At 38.0% G+C, this 21103-nt stretch overlaps 1 protein-coding gene across 13 annotated transcripts in view; it reads right to left on the bottom strand.

Annotated features, from left to right (window-relative positions):
- PTPRD (protein tyrosine phosphatase receptor type D) overlaps positions 1-21103 on the bottom strand; it is a 2538842-nt gene that overhangs the window by 446975 nt on the left and 2070764 nt on the right. For all 13 annotated transcript variants that reach the window (XM_061425298.1, XM_061425300.1, XM_061425301.1 and 10 more), the window contains exon 11: positions 9754-9920. In XM_061425298.1, coding sequence (XP_061281282.1) covers positions 9754-9817 — 64 coding nt within the window. In that variant the 5' untranslated portion in view covers positions 9818-9920. The remainder of the gene's footprint in view (positions 1-9753; positions 9921-21103) is intronic.

Below are 21103 nucleotides of genomic sequence, written 5' to 3'. Positions count from 1 at the left end.
ACTTTCCAATAAAAAAAAGCTCTGTTTTCATATGTACCTCCTTAGTCCTCTCCAGCTCTGGATATTGATGGAGTGTAGACTTCACTGCATATTTCCAATGCAGAAATATCTTCTGCTTCAAAAGAAAAACAAATTATGCCAGAGCTAAAGAGTTAAAAGCAGATTATTTTTGCTCTTGTTAACCAAAGGTTTTAGTGTCCAAAGTCTACATGGATGGTACAAAGGAAATTTCATTCGAGGAGCTTAGAAAATGAATTTAGAACCTAATCAGAGATTGCACCAACCCTTCAATGAACTATTTGAGAAAGAAACATTTACTTTGTCCAGTAGAGGACAGTGTGCCCAACTAAGGTTTCATAGATAGATATCCCAAGAACACATGCGTTTCCCACATACTGGAGCAATCCAACACCTTTTAAGGCCCGCAGGGCCACATGGTCTAGCCCCACCCCGCTCTCCTGCCTTCCCACCCACTGTGCCTCAGACCCTTGGGCCTTATTTTGTCCTTTGAACACAGGAGGCTTCTTTCCTTCAGGCTTTTGTGAATCACTGTTCTATTTGCCTGGATGCCTTGAACTCTACTTTTTCACAGCTGGTGGCTCCCCATCACTCAGCTTAAGTGTTGTCTCTCACTAGGCAACACCTTCCTTGACAGAAAATGAAGAAATGCCCTGTCCCCTCCTCTAATACCCCCCTTACTTTCACAGCACATCACCCTGTTTCATTATCTCTGCTGCATTTGTAACTATCAAAGTCACACTGTTCTTTTATCTCTGGTTCACAACCTTGTGCTGCATGCTTCTCTCCTCCCTCCCCAGCTAGAATGTAAATTCTGTGATAACAAGAACCAGGATATGGCTTGTTTGGGGCACACAGTAGGCATTTACTTAATTAAACATTAATTTTCAACTAAACATTGTGATTTAAATTTACTTTTAAAGGATACACAACGACATTAAAGAGGTGCTCTTTGTAATGACCTAAAATCACTACAGCTGAAAACAATGAATGCCTTCCCTTAGTCTATTTTTTTAATAGCTAGTACTTTTATTAATAGGTGGTTGCAGTAACATTTTTGAATATCAAGTTGTAAACTTTTGTTACCAATTAAAATGAGGTTCACAAAAATCTTAACTTGACCAGATATAAAACAATTTAAAAATCTTTAAAGGTGTACTGAGGGAAAAAACAGGCTCTTTTCAAAACATGGTTGTCGTTACCAAAAATATCTGTCTTTAGGTAAAAATAAAAAGTCCCATGATGCATAAATAATACAGATAGTTCTAACGATCTGGTCAATGGTATGCAGAACTTAAGGTCTGCAATTTTTTGTGGTAAACAAACAACCACAATTTATTTTTTTCTCACTCCTTTATGAAGTGAAGTGAAATGAAAGTCGCTCAGTCATGTTCGACTCTGCGGCCCCATGGACTATACAGTCCAGGGAATTCTATAGGCCAGAATACTGGAATGGGTAGGTGTTCCCTTATCCAGGGGATCTTCCCAACCCAGGGATCGAACCCAGGTCTCCTGCATTGCAGACAGATTCTTTAACAGCTGAGCCACAGGGAAGCAATTCAGCAAAAACAACAAACAAAGGAAAAACTAAGAGAGAAAATAAACTACTGGAATGTATTTAACCAGCTCCTTTTACTTCCCGCACTTATAGCCCAAAAGTAACGTATTATGCACTACTTTTTAAATATGAAAATGTAAGTACTTAGTGTATTTTAATGTCACATTCAACAACTGTAGTATAAAAGAACTGTCAGAACACTATGCTGTGACTATACAAAACCCACCACATATTGTAAAGTGAATTTAAAAACTTCGTTAGAGAACAAACGCTAAATTGAAATACCTTTTCTAGTAAGGTTTTAAAGTTCATTCACAGTTTTAAACTAATTCTGGATTCCAAGGTACTTTTTTTTTTGACAAATACATGAATATTTATTTATTACAAATACATGAAATTTATTAAGTTTATAATAAAATTGTCTGAACAACCAAAAAGAGAAATTATAAGTATGAGCAATAATGTAAGGACATGCTAAAAATAAAGAATTACATGTCCCTCATTATCATAATTCTGAGTGAAAGAAAAAAGCTAATCTGTTGTTGGTTCAAGTTTTAGGAGAATGTATCTCAGTAAAATCAACTTTTTTTTTTTTTTTCAGTTTCAAGGCCATCTGGTCTTCCTAACTGCCATCACTCTTCTCTCCTGCTTCCCATCTTTTAACCTTCAACAAGACTCTTAAAAGACCTCAAGGACATTTTTGTTGGCCTGGCTCCAAAAGACTTTTCCATCCCTGCTACCACCACACTGCTGTTTTTTCACACTTCTTTCTGTTACTCTTCCAGCTGTCTTTGGAATAAAACCCAAGATACTGAACAAGTTCTAAAGCCTCGCATTAGATAGCCCTGCTTACTTGTACACTCTTACTGGATTACTTCCTCCTTCTCACCACCTGGGATCCAGTTACATCCATTCTTTCAAGTCCCCAGAATATAGTAGGTCGTCCCTGTCTTGCCGTATAAAAGTTTCTTGAACTTTAACAGCTCTTGCAGGTGTAGTTTAGTTAACTTCTATTCATCCATCAAGTGCTAACTCAAAAAGCATTCCCTCAGAGCTATGCATTTGATCTTCTTTAATAGAACTACACCTTTAAAAAAAAATTGATGTGAAAACTAGTAAAACCTGTAGTTAATAGTCTTGTGCTAATATTGACTTTCTGATTTTGATAATGTACTGCAATTATGTAACACATCATTATTGGGGAAATATGCGTGAAGTCTACACGGAAAATGCTGTACAATTTTAATTTCTTTCAAGTCTAAAATTATTTCACAATAAGCAAAAAAGTAAATCACTGCTTCAGAAACCTTTTTATTACTCTTCTGAATAGCTGAGACACTAACCTCCTTATTTTCTTCCCTCATAACATTTATCACCAAACATATAAAAGTTTTGAGATTAATCATCCCTCTATGGGGTAAGGATCCTATTCCTTTACCTCATCATTGTTTAGCCAGTAGTTACCTCAATACTTGACACAGGAAATATGTCCAATAAATAATTATTAAAGGGAGTATTAAATACATGAATGTACCAATCAGTCAATGCCCATTGGTGGCAAAACTGTATATATAATGATATATATTTACAGTTTCAAAAGATATTGCTCAAATTATGATGTTAATGGGATCATCAATGTCCTAAATATTGACCTAAATGTTTAGATCTACATACATATGATTCTAATTTGGAAATGATGCAAATCAATGAGAAAAAAGCACAACAGCAACTAACATTTAGTGAATATTTAATCCTATTCTTCAAAATACTTTATAAACAGTTCTCTATTTAATCCTTATGATATCCATATCGAATGTATGCCACTTTTCATCTTCATTTTACAGATATGAAAATGGCCTACAGACTTGTAACTTGCACATGGTCAGAACACTTATACAGCAGAGGCAAGATTTGAACACAGGGCTTCCCTTGGGGCTCAGCTTGTAAAGAATCTGCCTGCAGTGCGGGAGACCTGGGTTCAATCCCTGAATTGGGAAGATCCCCTGGAGAAGGGAAAGGCTACCTACTCCAGTATTCTGGCCTAGAGAATTCCATGGACTGTATAGTCCATAGGGTCGCAAAGAGTTGGACATGACTGAGCAACTAAGCACATTCGGCTTTCAAGTCTATATTCTTAAGTATGACTCCTGCCTAGAGATAAAGCCTGGGAGCGCTGCTTGAGAGAGTTTTGAAAAGTGAGCCATGAAATCTAAAGGAAGATTACAAGTTGATGTGGAACCACACTTCTTTAAATCTTTGTATCCCCACCATTATACACAAAGTTTTCCATGGAGTACATGCTCACTCGCTAGTGCTCTCTCTCTCTCTCTCACACACACACACACACACACTGCATCACAAATGAATAAATAAATCTAAAGCAAGCTAAGGAAAAGAGAAAAAGCAAAATTATAGGTAAGAGAATCAATTTCCACCCAAGCACCAGTACTATTAATTCTTTATTTCCAGATGGACACTGGTTGGGAATTCTCTGAATTTACTGAAGCAGGACAACAAAGGCAGAAGAGTGGAGGCTCCCAAACAGATCAAACTTATTTGAAATGAATCAGGTAAATAGTAACTATGTGAGGAAAATTAAAGAAACTAAGAATGTCCTGGGAAAGAAATTAAGGAATCACAGAACAGTATAGTCAAAGATCACCAGGCTATGAGCAGTAACAAAGCAATTCACAAATATTTCAGATATTGTTCCATCTGTCAAGCTTAAGGGCCTCATCACAAGTAGAGATCAGAGATAACAAATATGTTGTATCTTGGACTAAAAATAAAGCAAGTCCCTTTATACACAATAAAATGCTTTGAAGTATACACATTTGTTGATTGTGTGACATATTCTTAACCTTACTAGATAGGTACAGCTCTGCTGGGAGCAATTAATTGAGAAAGCTACAGAAAACTCTGCAAAGGATAAGTGAAATAGTTGGAATACTTTTCTTGCTGCAGACAGCTGGATGGTGCTAATTTAGCTACTTTACCGTGAGGGGAGGAAGGAGGGAGCAGTAAGGTTTTTTGTATTTTGCCACACCTCTGCAAATTCAGAGAAAAGGAAAACAAGGAAGGCATTGATAAGCATGGAAAATGAACTGGCTTTCTTCCTGCTTTCCTCAATGAGCATGTCTATTCTAACTGGCCCAAGGAACCAGTACACTTTTTATTCAGGTGACACACACCAAAGGGAATCTAACCAGAGAGCTGTGCTAAGCAGCAGTTTACCTTTTGTTTTTCAAAGAGCTTCACTGGAATATGATTGACAGACATACAGATCACCCATTCAAAATGTCCTACTTCAATGGTATTTTGTACCTGTATATCCAATTAGTATCAGCACCCCAATCTAATTTTAGAACATTTTCATCATCCCTAGCAATTAATACATTTTAATAGATGGTTAAATGGTTTGTGATCTAAATACATAAATACATGCAAGCATATATACATATATCATACATGCCTAAACACTCATAATCCAAAATAAAAACTAAAGAACATTTCTGATGAGCTATGAATGCTCTCAGTGAAATGGCCCTGTCTACTGGAAGGAACACATTTTGATGACAGAAAAAAGACAGTCTTTCCATTCCTAACTTCATTTTGGTGATCTAACGACTTGAGTTAGGTTTCTTTGCAGAAGTAATTTCTGTAAAATACAAAAGGAATCATTTGCCCTGCCCTTCAAACTCATCATTTTCCTGTTTTTTAGTTTTCTTCCTGAAGAATAATTTCTGGCCATATCAAAAGCCACTTACTCTCTTCATTACTATGTTTACTTCCATCTCGAACTTTCCGGACCAGGGGCCCATATATTCCCGTATTTGGTTATAGTAAATATCTCCAGCTCCTCCTTCTGAGCAACTCAAGAAAATTCATTACAGGAAGCAACAAAACAGGAAGATGGAAACACTTTCCATTAGCCATTAGACCCAAGTCAAATTAATTTTAAATTGGTAATATCTTAAGCTTGAAAAAGCAGATATGCTTCAAATTTTTCCCTCTTGATCTTCAGATTAACTCCTGGAACAGAGTTTATAAGAGTCGCCTATGTATAGGATTTTTTTTTTTTTTAAAGAGAGGCAAGCTGGGGACTTTTAACACACTGCAGGAAAATCTGGTTTATCAATCATCCAAATTTTTATAATCTGTAGATCAAATTTAAATAATTTTAGCACGGTACCTAAACACAAGTGCTCAATGAAAACTGTTAGCTGAATGTTTTTCAATAATAGATAACACATTAAATATCTACTGTGTGTTATCTGCTGATCTGTGTTTTACATTAATTCATTTCATCCTCAATAAACCCAAGAGAAGGCACTAGTCTATGCCATCACCATCATCACTCATCATCCACATTTTTAAGATAGGAAACTGAGGCAAAGAGTACGAGGCATCATGCTCCAGGGTACAAAAGGACAGGCAGAATTTAAAACCAGACTCTGGTTTCAGAGCTTACTTTATTGAGTACCACCCTATGCTCCCCATCAGAAAACAAGCAAGTTGGTCATCTTACAATAACGATGTCAGTCTATTCTCTAATGCCAAAGAAATAATGCAGTTACACTGGACAGAGAGATATACTACCAGAGGGGGGATAAAAGAAACCTAGTTGCTTTCACATAGAACAGAAGTACTGCAAGTTGATGGGGACTACAGGGAGGTTCATTAACAGCAAGAAGGAACATGAGGGTGTGTTCACCATCTGAGACAGCAAAGAGGCAAAAAGCAGCACGAAAAAGATGAACTAAACCATTTTAGGAATTCATCTGTCGACAGTTGTGTTTGTAATAAAGATCCAGTAACACTCATGTCCAATGACAGTGGCCAAAAAGCATAAACTCAGGTCTAGAATGTAAATGATTTCATTGTAGTGAAACCAATTTTATAAAAGAAGATTTAACAGCAGATTCTTGGTCTGCATTTAGTTCAAAAAACAAACAAAATGACTGGTAAATAACAAACTAATACTAAATAAAATTATCAGAAACTATTATGCAAACTGAGCCAACAGAAAGATATTTACCCTAGGATTATATTAATATAATATATTCTAAATTCTTCTAGAATTTGCATGCATATTGACACCAAATTGATCTCAGTCAAACCACGACAGAAAACTGGTCAGCCTGGCATGCGGAAGGGCTACTCCTAATACTGAGAGAGAACTCCCACTTGACTCTTCCCTGAGACCACAGCTCTACCATGTGTGTGTGCGTTCAAGAAGGAATAAGCGACAACATTTCAAGTGTTACACACCTAGGACAAAAAGAAATAGGATCCATGTACACATGTAGTCTTTAAAAATAATAGTGGAGATTGATCAGGCACTTTAAATAGGCACCGCAAAAACACAGAGTCGGACACGACTGAGGTGACTTAGCAGCAGCAGCAGCAAAAACTATAAATTTCTGTTAAAGGGATATTTTCACACCATTTCAATCTGGGTTTGAACCAAGGCTCATGAGAGCTCTTCTACTAAATGCAACATCACACCAGCACTTTGCTATGGTGTTCCACACAATAGATTATAAGCCTAACTTCATGGCTCTTTGGAATTAATCATTTCTAAAGGGAGGGAGTTGTACACATAGAGTTAACAGAGTTCACCAGAATGGCTTCTTTCCACTCCCAACCTATCATATCATCCCTTCTTCAAAAGAGAATAATATTAAAAAAAATTATTCCATAGTAAATGAATGGCTTTGACAAGCTACTATTAAATTTTGAAATATAACTCCCAATCCCTTGTACAAATATAAAATACAGCTAGGAAAGAGGGAAAAAATATAGCTAGATATTCTAAAGAAATCACAGAGAAACAAATCAGTCTCCCAGGTAATACAAGCCTGAGAAATATCATCTTTATATGACGGTGAAGAATCAATTTTTTCTTCATTGTAACTTCTATCTTTATTTTTTTCAGTGTTTTAAGTGATGCTAATGGCACAATTTAATGGCTTACAGTCTAAATCCTATTTTATCCATTGTTCTTTAAACATTCTTAGTGACTAAAATTATATCTCAGGCTCTATATGTGTTTACATGCACCATGAATATCCTCCAGTAGATTACTAGGGGATGTTCTTTCTTCTTTTACAATGTATCTAAAAAAAAAAAGAAAAGCCATGCATGTCTGATTCTTCATGTATTTCCCCAGGAATACTCAGGTTACACATGCTGTTCAACAATGGCAAAAGAATGTATTAAAGGGAAAATATCCTCAAGTAAGGTTGAGGAGACACAAAACACTAAACAAAATCAATTTGGCAAAGAAGCCTGCCCCTCCTTGTAGTGCAAAAGGACAAGTGAGAGAGAAAGGATTATCTTCCAGATTACATCTTGAGGTTGAAAACTGGTATCACATAAATATACAACATGGTGAATATCTTAATTTAACTAATAACCACTTACTCAGGCCTTTGTTATTTCTTGCTTAAGACTCTACTGGATAAGAAATGTGAGGGAAGAGTGAAAGAGAAAGAGAAGAGGTAGAACAAGAGGAGGAATAGTAGACTGTCTTTAAAAGATAATTTTAAATTTTAAAAGTATGTGTTCTTCAATGCTTGGTATCTGTCTGCCACTTTTCACCAGAGAATTAAGCAAAAGCAAACTTTTCAGTAGAAGAATATGCTTACTTATCTAGAATGATAACTTCACGGATATATGATAATTAGGTGTAGTAACTTTAAGAAAATCTCTGAGATATGACATTAAAGTGACTTCCCATGGTCTTAATATGTTTTTGCCAAAAATTAACAACTGTAGAACAACTTATTTTTTCACTCTAGCCACAACAGAGAAATAAATCCATATGCCTTATTTCTTTAATACACTAAATTTAGATTTCAATGTTAAAATAGGTTTTGACATAAACGGCTTTAAAATAACACAAGCGTCTTTCACTTGGGTCTTTTCCCAGTTAATTATTTGTTGGCATTGTAGTAGAAATTCCTTGGCTTCACCTTAAACCAGCACTCCCAAGTGCTAATTAGGAGACTATATACATTATTAACCAGAGAATGTTGTGCCTAAAACATGTATGTTCCATATGTATCCTATTGTTAACAATATTCCTTTCACTCCTGGAAAGCTCTCTTTAAAAACTAGAGCCCCTATTTAAACAAAGAAATTGGCTGCTATTGAGGAAATTCTTGTTGAAATGCAATTCATAGGTAAGGGCCAACAAGACACCGGATCGCTGTCTTTGAAACATCTTTAACATGAATCAAGTTCAATCTGAAATAGTCGGTGTAAGTAAAAGTTAACGACTACAGATATTACACACTTTGATAGTACCAAGGGGCCTCCAAAGAGAATGGTCAACTCTTTTAAGAGCTAAACCACTACCAAGAACCAGACATGTCAGTGAATGCAAGCCAGACATGCCTTTTTCCAGTACTGTCTCTTCCCAAAAGCCAAAGGACAGATGGAGAAAGAAACATAGATAAACAAGGTAGGTCTAATGACTTCTGAATTACAAAGGAGATATGATCGTCTCATTAACTGGCAGGTTAATTGACCACAATCTCGACTTCACAAATTGAGTCCCATAATCCAAACTTTGGTGTCTGTATGCCACAGAATTCTCCTCACACTTCCACACTCTTCATCCAGCCACAAAGTTGTCAGTTCTGCTTGATTTGTTTGAATACTGTACTCCACGACAGCTGTCGGAAACGGTACGTTAGAACAGCTGCTATGACAGCTACAAGGGCTTGGAAGTTTAATTGGGCTCAATGTGACACTGTGCATTTTTCTAAACATAGAAATAGCCACAAAACTAAAGAAATTTCTAATGGGTCTGAGCAATGTTTACTTATTGGCACCAACAACTGGTTAATCCCAGTTGGTGTTCTATCATTGGTCTCATAGTGTCTTTTGCCACTGGGCTGGTAAGAGTATCAAAAAAAAAAAAAAAAAAAGCCAAAACAGTAGGAGCAGTTAGATGCACAAGAAAAAGGGCATTAAGCAAGAGAGGAAATGGTAAGGAAGTCACATCAATAACCTCTCTGAAAGGCTGGCTGGTAGCCAAGGAGGATCCCACAGTGTCTCAGGATTTACTTCCAAAGGAAACATATTCAGCAGCCCTGAGCATGGTGCCAACTGCAAACAAAACCACTCATTATGGTCCCAGCCCCCCAGGGAAAGGGAGGATGGCTTACTCTCAGCATCCGCGTGGAGGAAGAAGGCAAGGAGCAGCAGCAATGGCCTGGCTATGTGCACCATCCTGCAGCTTGGCACCAGCACACACTGGCAGCTTGGAATCACTGCCTCAGAAGCCGCAGCAAGTCAGGCTGATCTGAAATTTCAGCTGGAACACTTTCAGAGCCTGTGAAGGGAGTGGTAGAAGAAAGGGAAGAAAAACAAAAGACACTTAGACTCCTCGCTCTTTTCACCTTGTCCCATCACAACCACCAGGAGAGATGCAAACCACTGTATATACAGCCCATAAACTGTAACCGCGATGCCTTTGTATTAGCAAACAAACAACCTGGTTTGTGAAATGAGGCAGCCCAAGCTTATCTTATTCCCATGTTGAGGTCATCTTGAAGCCAACCATTTTGAATTTCACTCTCTGCTCAGGCCACCTTTTGGGCAATGCTTTATGAGAAGAAACTGTCACTTCTTAGGAAATATTACATGAATACATCGGTGGAAGAAAGCACATCAATGCTATGTGTAAGATTTAAGAGACGCTCCACTGTGCAGGATAAAAGTCTATTATTGGCAGAATAACGGAAGTTGCTTTCTTGGCACCAGGTGAAATGACAGTGTTAATTCAACTTCTCCAGCTAAATAGTAGAGGTTAGAATGTTTTACACCAGCACATTTGGCTACTTCCCTAAAGACACATCACATCTCGGTCTAGTTTGGCTTCAATAAGTCAAAACAATAGCTAGCATAAGCCACTTTGATTTAACAGGATGTTTATATGCCTCCTGGGCAAGGGCTTAGTTTCTCAATCTTCTATGTAAAATCAATAAGCCACAAACTGCTTTTACAGAGCCTACTGAGTGCAAAACATCAGAACTGCTACTCATGTGTGCATCTCGAGATACACAAATGAGTCAGATTCCACCCTCTGTGATTTTCCAGTTTAGGAGGGAAAATAACCCAGGTACATTGAATGATGAGTACAAGTTAATAAGTGACTAGTGCCAGGGAGGAAAGCTAAATAATGCCACGGAATACAGGGAGCAGGATGATATCATGGAAAAAAGCAGTGTCTCCAATTAGACCCTGGAGTACTGGCAGGATTTTACCAAAAGAAAGGCAAGGCATTCCAGGAATTCTAAGCAAAAAGCAGGGCAGTGAAAAAGGAACTCTGGCAAAGGTGAGTCACCTGACTGGCCTAGATGAGGACTTCCCAAATATCTATATGCATCAGAAGCACCTGGCATGCTTACACCAAGGCACCCTCCCACCAGAGTTTGTGAATCAGTAGGTCTGTGGTGGGGGTCCAAAAACCTGCATTTCTAACGAGTTTTTGAAAGATGCTGAAGCAGCTGATCCCAGGTCCACACTGACACTACAGGACAGGTGTGATGGATCCACTAGGAAACCAAAAGAAGATGAGGCAAAACACAATGGCTCAGGATTAAAAAATAACAGATCATGGAGAGCCTTGGATACCAACCTAAGTCAACCAGCCTTTTTGCAGCAAACCACAAAGGGGATTATTTAATGTTTTAGAGAAGAACAATATAGAATGAAGCTTTGGAAAGATTAAGTGACAGCTGAATGTGGGATGATTTACAGAACACTATTATCAGGAGTCGCAACTAAGAAGTAACACAGACCATAAGAGTGATGGTGGTCCTGTTGGGAATAGAAAAAATGGAAGTGATGACTGACTGGCTCCAAGCAACAATTTGAAGTATGGCTCTTTAGGTGATAAATAATAGTTCCTACAGAACCTTCAGTAAATTGAGCACAACATTTTATACACAGTAGGCTCTTAATAAAGAAAGAAGGCATTTTTAACGTTATTGCTTTCTCTTTCACCGTGAGAGCAACTTAAGAAAGACAATCAGGATGTGTTTGCCCATGAAACAGTATACCTCTAATTTTTGCATGTTGGAATAAGTAGAAACACATACAAAACTTCCAACAAAATACTAGAGCTACCCAGAAATACCCTAAAAACTTAAAATAACTTGTACTTTAAAAAAGAATTGCAATACAGATACTATAGTGTGTCTTTTATGAAATTGAGCATGAGAATAAAATTTTTTCTAAAAAGATACTTTTTCGGTGCTATACATGAATGGTATGAATGCAAGAAATACAAAACTAAAAGGAAAGGAGTGAATCATTCTAAGTACCATTCCACTAGCCTTTTTTTTTTTTCTTTTCAACAGATTTGTGGGTGGCATGAAGAATCAAATTGTACATTGAAATGCACATACTTGAAACCAAAAGCTAGCCAGCTGCTCCAAATCAGCTATTGTTATCAATCTCATTTGGAAAACAACTTATCAAGCAGTTCACAGCTATCAAATGTTAAAATCCTCCAAACTTCATAGTCGAAGTGCTAAAGGAAATCAGCTCTTCCCCTGCCCCGCTTTCACCACTCCCATCCTCACGCCAGCATTTCAAATGACGGCAAGTCCAGGAGACATCAGTGCTGTCAGACTCAATTTGTGTCTGTGCGAGCGTATCAGAGCCAACTGCTACATAATGCCTCCGTGCAACCTCAGAGATGGAGATGGATGAAAGGCTCTCTCAGCAAAGAGGTGATTTGGTTTTCCCCCTGCTCGACTAAAGGGACATAAGAAGACTAAATTCTTCCCAATGAAACTACAAATGTTACCTCTGGACTTGACACAGTGATAGGATCTAGAAATAGACGCAGATATGAACATACCTATTTTCACTTAAATAGGCTATGCCCTTGGCCGAGATATGACAAGAGGAGATCAGAGGTGTGAAGATAAAACCAGTTCTAGAGGTTCATTCTGGCCAATCTCTCTTCTGTATCTTGTTTATAACAGAAACTTTGCCAAAAGGAAAATGCTGGCTTGTGTATCAGTAAGATGGGATTTAAATTTTGGTACAAAAATGGGCAAAAGATCTTTCCTATTTTAGATTTTTTTTTTTAATGTGGGCCCTTCTTAAAGTCTTTATTGAATTTGCTACAGTATCACTTGTTTTAAGATTTTTTTTTTCTTGGCACGGAGGCTAAAATGTGGGATCTTAGTTCCCCAACCGGGGATCAAACCCCCACCAGAAGGCAAAGCCTTAACCACTGGACCCCCAGGGAAGTACTTGGACAAGAGATTTTTAAGAAAACATTTTCAGTGTAAATAATGCAGATGAATCAGTGTTACAAGTACTTTCAATTAGCCTAAAGAAAGTGTAGCCAAGAACTCTGCAATAAAAACAGCAAGAAAGGGGGGTTGGAGATACTAAAAGTACCATGGTCTAGTTTACTTCACAAATTATTCTGCACCTGTCCAACAGCCCTCAGCAGAGGCTAACTCTGTGATTTTTAAGTACCTGCCCTTTGTGTCTTTTATTAACTGGGAAAGGCAGATAAAACTGAACCATATAGATGAGCTGAACATAAAATTAAAAATATTTAAAACTCCCTGGTTTTCTACCGCTCACAGCACAAAGACGTTAGCAATAATTTTGCTGATTTCCATTTTCTTTTCTATTATGTACATGTGTGGTTAGAGGAACTAACAGCTCAGAGGGCCAGTGTGTGCAATCTAATTTGAAATGGAACAATATACTTGCCCTGAGTCTTGAATTACTGCTTCAAGTGGTCTCATTAGCTGACACCTATCTAACCCTTTATCTTCAAGTTAACATTAGAACCCTTTTCTGTAATAAGTATATTCATATTCAAATTGATAAATGCTTAAGGATTTTTTCAGCTTTCTGTATTGTTGGTGTTTCTATAGATTATGTTGACAAAAGAGAAAAAAAAAAGCTTTAAAAAATCTTAGAAGTTCCTAGAGAAATTATGATTATAGTTTTTTTGGAGGAAATGTGCAAAATAAACATGGAACATCTTGCCATACCAGCAAGCAAAGAGGCTTTTGGGCATTACCAGGGTTTTTCTTTGTTTTGTTTTTAACTTTTTATATCAGACTGGAGTATAGCCAATTAACAAAATGCTGTGAAAATTTCAAGTGAACAGTAAAGGGACTCAGCCATACATACACATGTATCCATTCTCTCCCAAACTCCCCTCCCATCCTGGCTGCCACATTAATACTGAGCAGAGTTCCCTGGGCTACAGAGTAGGATCTTGAGGAAACCAGTCAAATGAAGGAAAATCTGAGTGGCAAAATGAGTAACAACTGCAATAAACTGGAACACACCACATCAAACTACATGAGTTTGTAATCTTAAAAATAATTTTCAAAAATTATACTGGTCAATCTAGGAGACAGTTAAAGAAGCAAACCATTATATTGAAAAGAGGGAGACAAAGGTAAATAATTAGGTTTTTTTTTAACCTCCATAAGAACTTAATGCTGCTTTCACTAGAAACTAGATATTGTTTATCCCTATACATTTTACTTCTTTCTGTCTTAAAATAAGCCTATACTTTCAATTCTAGACATCTTAAAAGCAATAATATGGTAATGGCATTTAACCTGAGCATATGCCCATTAAAGTAGGGAGATGGTAGGGTAAGGAGGAAATCCCTAAATGCTGTGACTTCTTTTTATGAGCTTCTCAAACAAATCAGGCCTCTATAAATTGACTAGGACAGATTTCCAATCATATAAGAGGAAAAAAAAAACCTGTAAGGAGGATGTGCTACCAGGGAACTCTGATTAATGAGACAAAAGCAGGGCTGGAGCAAACTTTGCATTGAGTCTGGTAGAACGCTGAGGGTGCCTTGTGAATTTCCTGTGCCCTCAGTACACAGTTATAACACAAGGAAACAAAAAGAAAAAACAAAATCAACTTTCAACACTTTGCTTATTCACGAGGATTTTGCAGCAGAAGATAGTCCCTTAAATATTTTTTGCATGGTCGAGGACAATAATCCTTTAGCACTATTCAATAAAAACCTTATGAAAGATAGAAATATTCTTTATCTGCGCTAATGACTGACCATATTAAACACAGCTAGTGGAAATGGGGAAGTAAACACTTTCCTGTGTTTCAGTTTAAATACTCCCATGAGGACAGTGGGTGCCCCATTGTCCAACTGAGACTATAGCTCCATTTTTCAACAGCTCTGGACAGCACAGCTATAAACAATGCCTGGGTTGTATGGGCTGTAAACTGAAACAATAAGGCAGGACTCCTGGGTCCATGTCAACCTTGGCTCCCAAATAATTAGACCCTAAGGATTCACTCTGTTAGACAAGGCAACCCACCCAACCTCTGGGTCACTCACTCCCCCATCCCTGACCCTCACCCCGCCAAAACAATTGTTACAGTGTTTCAAACTAATTCATATAATGTGGAATATCAAAAAATGGTCAGGTGTATAACTGAAAAAAGGTCCAAATAGAAACACTGTAGTTAAAAGCAAAATAAAACAGCTATTTCATGTCACAGCTTTAAGTGCTGCATTCCCCACTACTAGAAGATCCCTGTTTGGGATGTAACAGAAATGGGAACTCTGGACAGCAAAGACACATCACATTTCATAGATGGGGAAGGCAAGGATACTTCTACACGTTCATATAAAGTCATATGCATAATGCTTATGAAATGGCCACATTCACTTAATTAATGAGGGATATGGAAAATGTATTCTTAAATACATGCAGCACCAAAAGCCTCATTTCAACTATAGAAAACAGCGCTGAGATTTTAAAAGGGCAATAGAACAATGTCATTAAACACACCCAATATACCTCTGAATCTAAATATAAAGAACTATTTTTATAAAATAAACTCAACTCAAATTATACTCTTTCACATCACAGCACACCATGTCATAATTCTATTTTGCCCCAAACATGTATTCACGACAATGAACGGGGGAAAAGAAAAACCTCAAGAAGGTTTCCGAGATATTATGTATAAATACATAGTAATAACTCCATCATCTCATTTTTGGCTTAGACTATGACTTAGTCTGAAGACAGCTGGTGACTGTAAGTACATGATGACTCTGGTGAAATCAACTGGATCATAAGACCTGAAGAGTAAAACAAAGCCTATCAATATGGATACATTAATGACTTTTCATATCTTTAGTTTTGATACACAGAAAAGCCAATGGTCTGAGTGCCTGTAATTTCACTTTTCAAATTACTCCTGGTAGAATCTCTATAAGATTTCAAATAACTTTACATTTGAGGCACACATAAATATTAGTTCCTCTCAAAAATGGCAAAATGACATTATTAACTTTGATAGTTTCTTTCTCCTTCAGGAAATAAAAATGAAGTATGCCACAAGAAATGAACAGATAGAGAAGGGGAAAACAAGAAACCTCATCTCCCTATCTATTTTTTTCCCTTACAAATAGAAATATAATTCTGATTTGAAAAGTAGGATAGCTTTAGGAAAAGCATCTCATGTCTTTAAATGATTCTTGCATGAGATAACTTCTATCCAGTTTTATACAACACGAGTGAAAACCTGCAATGGGAAAGTTAAAATACAAGTCTATTCAATACGCTGCTGGAGTCTGTTATTTGTTCCATTCTTCCTAAAATATGCTTTAAAACTGAGAAATAGATCAATCTTAGGTACAGACAGATATGTAACCAAGTCACTTCTTACCCCAAAAACAGAACACAGATTATATTAATTACTTCAATCTTTCGTTGACACTGTTGTTGTCTAGTGGCTAAGTTGTGTTTGACTCTTTGCAACCCCATGGACTGCAGGCTGCCAGGATCCTCTGTCCACGGGATCTGCCAGCAAGAATGCTGGAGTAGGTTGCCATTTCCTTCTCCAGGGGATCTCCCTAACCCAGGAATCGAACCCACATCTCCCTGCATTGACAGATTCTTTACCTCTGAGCCATCAGGGAAACACTTTAATCTTTGGGTATCGCTAAATGGATGTGAAACCATCATTGCTAACTCTTTTTATTATATTAAAAAACAAGAGAGTATCTTTTTTAATGCATCAAAGTAATTTCTGTTTAAAATATATCTTGCTTTTAAAATACATTACAAGTAATAAAGTTTTAGCTATTATGTCCATTTGTTTTATTTACATCAATACATAGTAAAAATCCAGCAGTACATGACAATTGTTTTACTTACTATGAAAAGTAAATATTAAAATGAATTTTGTGGAGAATTTACCACTCCCTTTAGCAATCATTGGGATTCCCTGGTGGCTCAGATGGTAAAGAATCTGCCTGCAATGTGGGAGACTCGTGTTTGGTCCCTGGGTTGGGAACATTCCCTGGAGAAGGGATTGGCAATCCACTCCAGTATCCTTTCCTGGAGGATACCATGGACAGAGAAGCCTGGCAAGCTGCAAGTCCATGGGGCCGCAGAGAGTTGGACACGACTGAGTGCTAATACTTTAGCGATGATTACTTTTTTACTTAGGATTATTTTTAAGACAAAGAGTCTTTTAATAACAGTATTTAATAGCTTTTAAACACTTCATTACTAGAACTCAAACTAATTCCCCCACTCACAGGTGTTTACATCAATCATTTCATCTTCAGAATGATCACAGTCCTGGACCAATCACTCTCAACTAAAGATGATTTTTCCCCTTCTCCGGGGACAACAAGCAAAGTCTGGAGACATTTTTTGTTGTCACAACACAAGGAGAGTGATAATAGCATTTAAGGGGAAGGGCCCAGGGATGATGGTGAATACCCTACAGCCCACAAGACCCCTTTCCACACCAAAGAATTATCTGGACCAAAATGTCAGTAGTGTCAAAGATGGGAAACAACGTCCTAGAAGAGTTCATTAATGTTGAAGAAAACATTTACATTGAAAATAAGAATCTTCAAGGCCTGTGTCTAGAATATTACTTCCTAAATCTAGTATACTACTTTCTACATCCACTAATTTTAGGTGTATCTAGTATAGCTTGAGTGCATAAATTCAGAGCCAATTTAAATTTCTGGGCACAGAAGTCAAAACACTATGGATGGCTCCTAAATTTCCCTTTCTGTCCTAAGTTATAACTGCAGTTGGCTTGCCTTATGGGAAGGTCAATTCACAGACTTAGAGGACATAAATATTGTTACCAATGAAAAGGATGGATCTGTTAAATAGGGCAGGGATTGCACTGATGTCTGTCAGTGAATAGCTGTGGTTCCCATTTTTCATGATGGGAGCTTAGCTCTTCTCTGAGGGAACATTCCCAGGATAGAAACATCCAGTTCCAAGGAATGTTCTTTCACGTCACTGCCAGCAACAAAGACATATAGTAGAATTGTGAGAGGCCATCATGAATGGCTGCGGAATATGAAATTAAAGCATCTTCTCTTCATTTCCTTGCTCTGTCCTTATGACTTACTGTGTGTGTGTGTGCATGTGTGTGTGTGTGCACGCACATGTGCATCTTAGTTGCTCAGTTGTGTCTGACTCTTTGCAACCCCATGGACTATAGCCTGCCAGGCTCCTCTCCCATGGGGTTTTCTAGGCAAGAACACTGGAGTGGGTAGCCATTCCTTTCTCCAGGGGATTTTCCCAACCCAGGGATCGAACCCATGTCTCCCACCTTGCAGGTGGATTCTTTACCATCTGAGCCACTAGCAAGCCCAGACATATCCCATGTCTCTGTGGAAATCTATGAATACCACATATAGGAGAGGAGTTAAGCTCTGTGTGAAGAAACCAAATAAATGATGATTAACCAAATAGAAACAAAACCTAAAGAAAGGGTAAAGAGGACCAATATCAATCATACACATGCATTATACACTCTCCTCCTCTCCCACCCAGAACATTTATTTTCTGTTATGTTGTACTCTTCTTTATTGCTAGTGCCTTATCCACATCTACTTTTCTCCATAATGAAACCAAAGATTAACAAAAATCAAAAACTTTATACATTATCTTGGGTAACCTCCTCCTGTAGCAGACAAAAAAGTGAAAGGACATAATGAAATTCATAACCTCTGGACACACATCTGGTTAGTCTCAGAAAGGGTTTAGGATCCAAACTAATCTTCTTTCCTGTACAGCATTCTGCTTGTTTCATCTCTGACTTACTATAATGCTAGCTTAGACGAAGTGAAGTGAAGTGAAAGTTGCTCAATTGTGTCCAACTCTTTGCAATCCCATGAACTACATATTCCATGGAATTATCCAGGCCAGAACACTGGAGTGGGTTGACAATTTCTTAACCATACGACCTTCCCAACTCAGGGATCAAACCCAGGTCTCCGGCACTGCAGGCAGATTCTTTACCAGCTGAGCCACAAGGGAAGCCCAGTTTAGATGAGGTCATGATTAATTATAAAATGAGCAACACAAAGAAAAGTACTCCTCTCCAACTGGCAGAGAAACAATCTAAGATTGGCCCCAATGAAGGAGGAAGAGAACCTTAAAAGTTGGGTACAGGAAGGAATGATGAGAGGAGCTCACTGAATAAAATATTTTAGAGTCGTCATCATCTTAAATGCATAAATAATGCACAAAAGAAAATTTATCCCATGAGTCAAAAATCCTTTCAAAAAACAGTCTTTAACTTCAGATCAGATCAGATCAGTTGCTCAGTCGTGTCTGACTGTTTGCGACCCCATGAATCGCAGCACGCCAGGCCTCCCTGTCTACCACCAACTCCCGGAGTTCACTGAGACTCACATCCATCAAGTCAGTGATGCCATCCAGCCATCTCATCCTCTGTCATCCCCTTCTCCTCCTGCCCCCAATGCCTCCCAGCATCAGAGTCTTTTCCAATGAGTCAACTCTTCGCATGAGGTGGCCAAAGTACTGGAGTTTCAGCTTTAGCATCATTCCTTCCCAAGAAATCCCAGGGCTGATCTCCTTCAGAATGCACTGGTTGGATCTCCTTGCAGTCCAAGGGACTCTCAAGAGTCTTCTCCAACACCACAGTTCAAAAGCATCAATTCTTCGGTGCTCAGCCTTCTTCACAGTCCAACTCTCACATCCATACATGACCACAGGAAAAACCATAGCCTTGACTAGATGGACCTTTGTTGGCAAAGTAATGTCTCGGCTTTTGAATATGCTATCTAGGTTGGTCATAACTTTCCTTTCAAGGAGTAAGCATCTTTTAATTTCATGGCTGCAGTCACCATCTGCAGTGATTGTGGAGCCCAAAAAATAAAGTCTGACACTGTTTCCACTGTTTCCCCATCTATTTCCCATGAAGTGGTGGGACCAGATGCCATGATCTTCGTTTTCTGAATGTTGAGCTTTAAGCCAACTTTTTCACTCTCCACTTTCACTTTCATCAAGAGGCTTTTGAGTTCCTCTTGACTTTCTGCCAGAAGGGTGGTGTCATCTGCATATCTGAGGTTATTGATAGTTCTCCCTGCAATCTTGATTCCAGCTTGTGTTTCTTCCAGTCCAGCATTTCTCATGATGTACTCTGCATAGAAGTTAAATAAACAGGGTGACAATATACAGCCTTGACGAACTCCTTTTCCTATTTGGAACCAGTCTGTTGTTCCATGTCCAGTTCTAACTGTTGCTTCCTGACCTGCATACAAATTTCTCAAGAGGCAGATCAGGTGCTCTGGTATTCCCATCTCTTGAAGAATTTTCCACAGTTTATTGTGATCCACATAGTCAAAAGCTTTGGCATAGTCAATAAAGCAGAAATAGATGTTTTTCTGGAACTCTCTTGTTTTTCCTATGATCCAGCGGATGTTGGTATGTACTTGGGGCTTCCCTGGTGGCTCAGTCAGTAAAGAATCTGTCTGCAATGCAGGAGACCTGGGTTTGATCCCTGGATGAGGGCATGACAACCCACTACAGGATTCCTCCCTAGAGAATCCCCATGAACAGAGGAGCCTGGCAAGCTACAGTCCATGAGATCTCAAAGAGTTGGACACAACTGAGTGACTTTCACACACACACACACACACACACACACATACACACACACGTTAGGTACTTGAGTATCTTAGAGTCAACGAGTTTACAGGTGTTCTTAGAAGTAGAAATGATTAACCAAAAATAGATTAGATTTTTAAAAACCTTTCACATGATATTAACAATAATAGAATTAATAACATCAAACACACATTTATAACACCTTGAGACATATTTATTTTGTTTATTGTCATCAAGTTCTTTTTCTTACGGAGTTTTTTTTCTCTTTCATTTAAATTTTAGCAGGATTACATGTTGACTAATTTGGAGTAGGTAGTAATGCATTAGATGGTGAATTCACAGAGATATACGGGGCAGTTATCCAGGTGGAAAGATGCCAGCCAGAGCGTACTTTATTATAAAGTTGCTCAGGGCAAAACGGCCATATTGAAAGAAGAAATGAAGACACACAATGGTTATTTTTCAAAAGCAGTGGCATTATAAAGTGATTTGATAACAAAGTACGAAAATTTCCTGCAGCAATAAAAGCACTATGCATTTCCCATACCAAAATGTGTCAGTCTAGGAAGGAAAAAAT

Source organism: Bos javanicus, chromosome 8 (genome assembly GCF_032452875.1).
Source record: "Bos javanicus breed banteng chromosome 8, ARS-OSU_banteng_1.0, whole genome shotgun sequence".
Lineage (NCBI taxonomy): Eukaryota > Metazoa > Chordata > Mammalia > Artiodactyla > Bovidae > Bos > Bos javanicus.
This window is presented reverse-complemented; position numbering and strand designations above follow the sequence as displayed.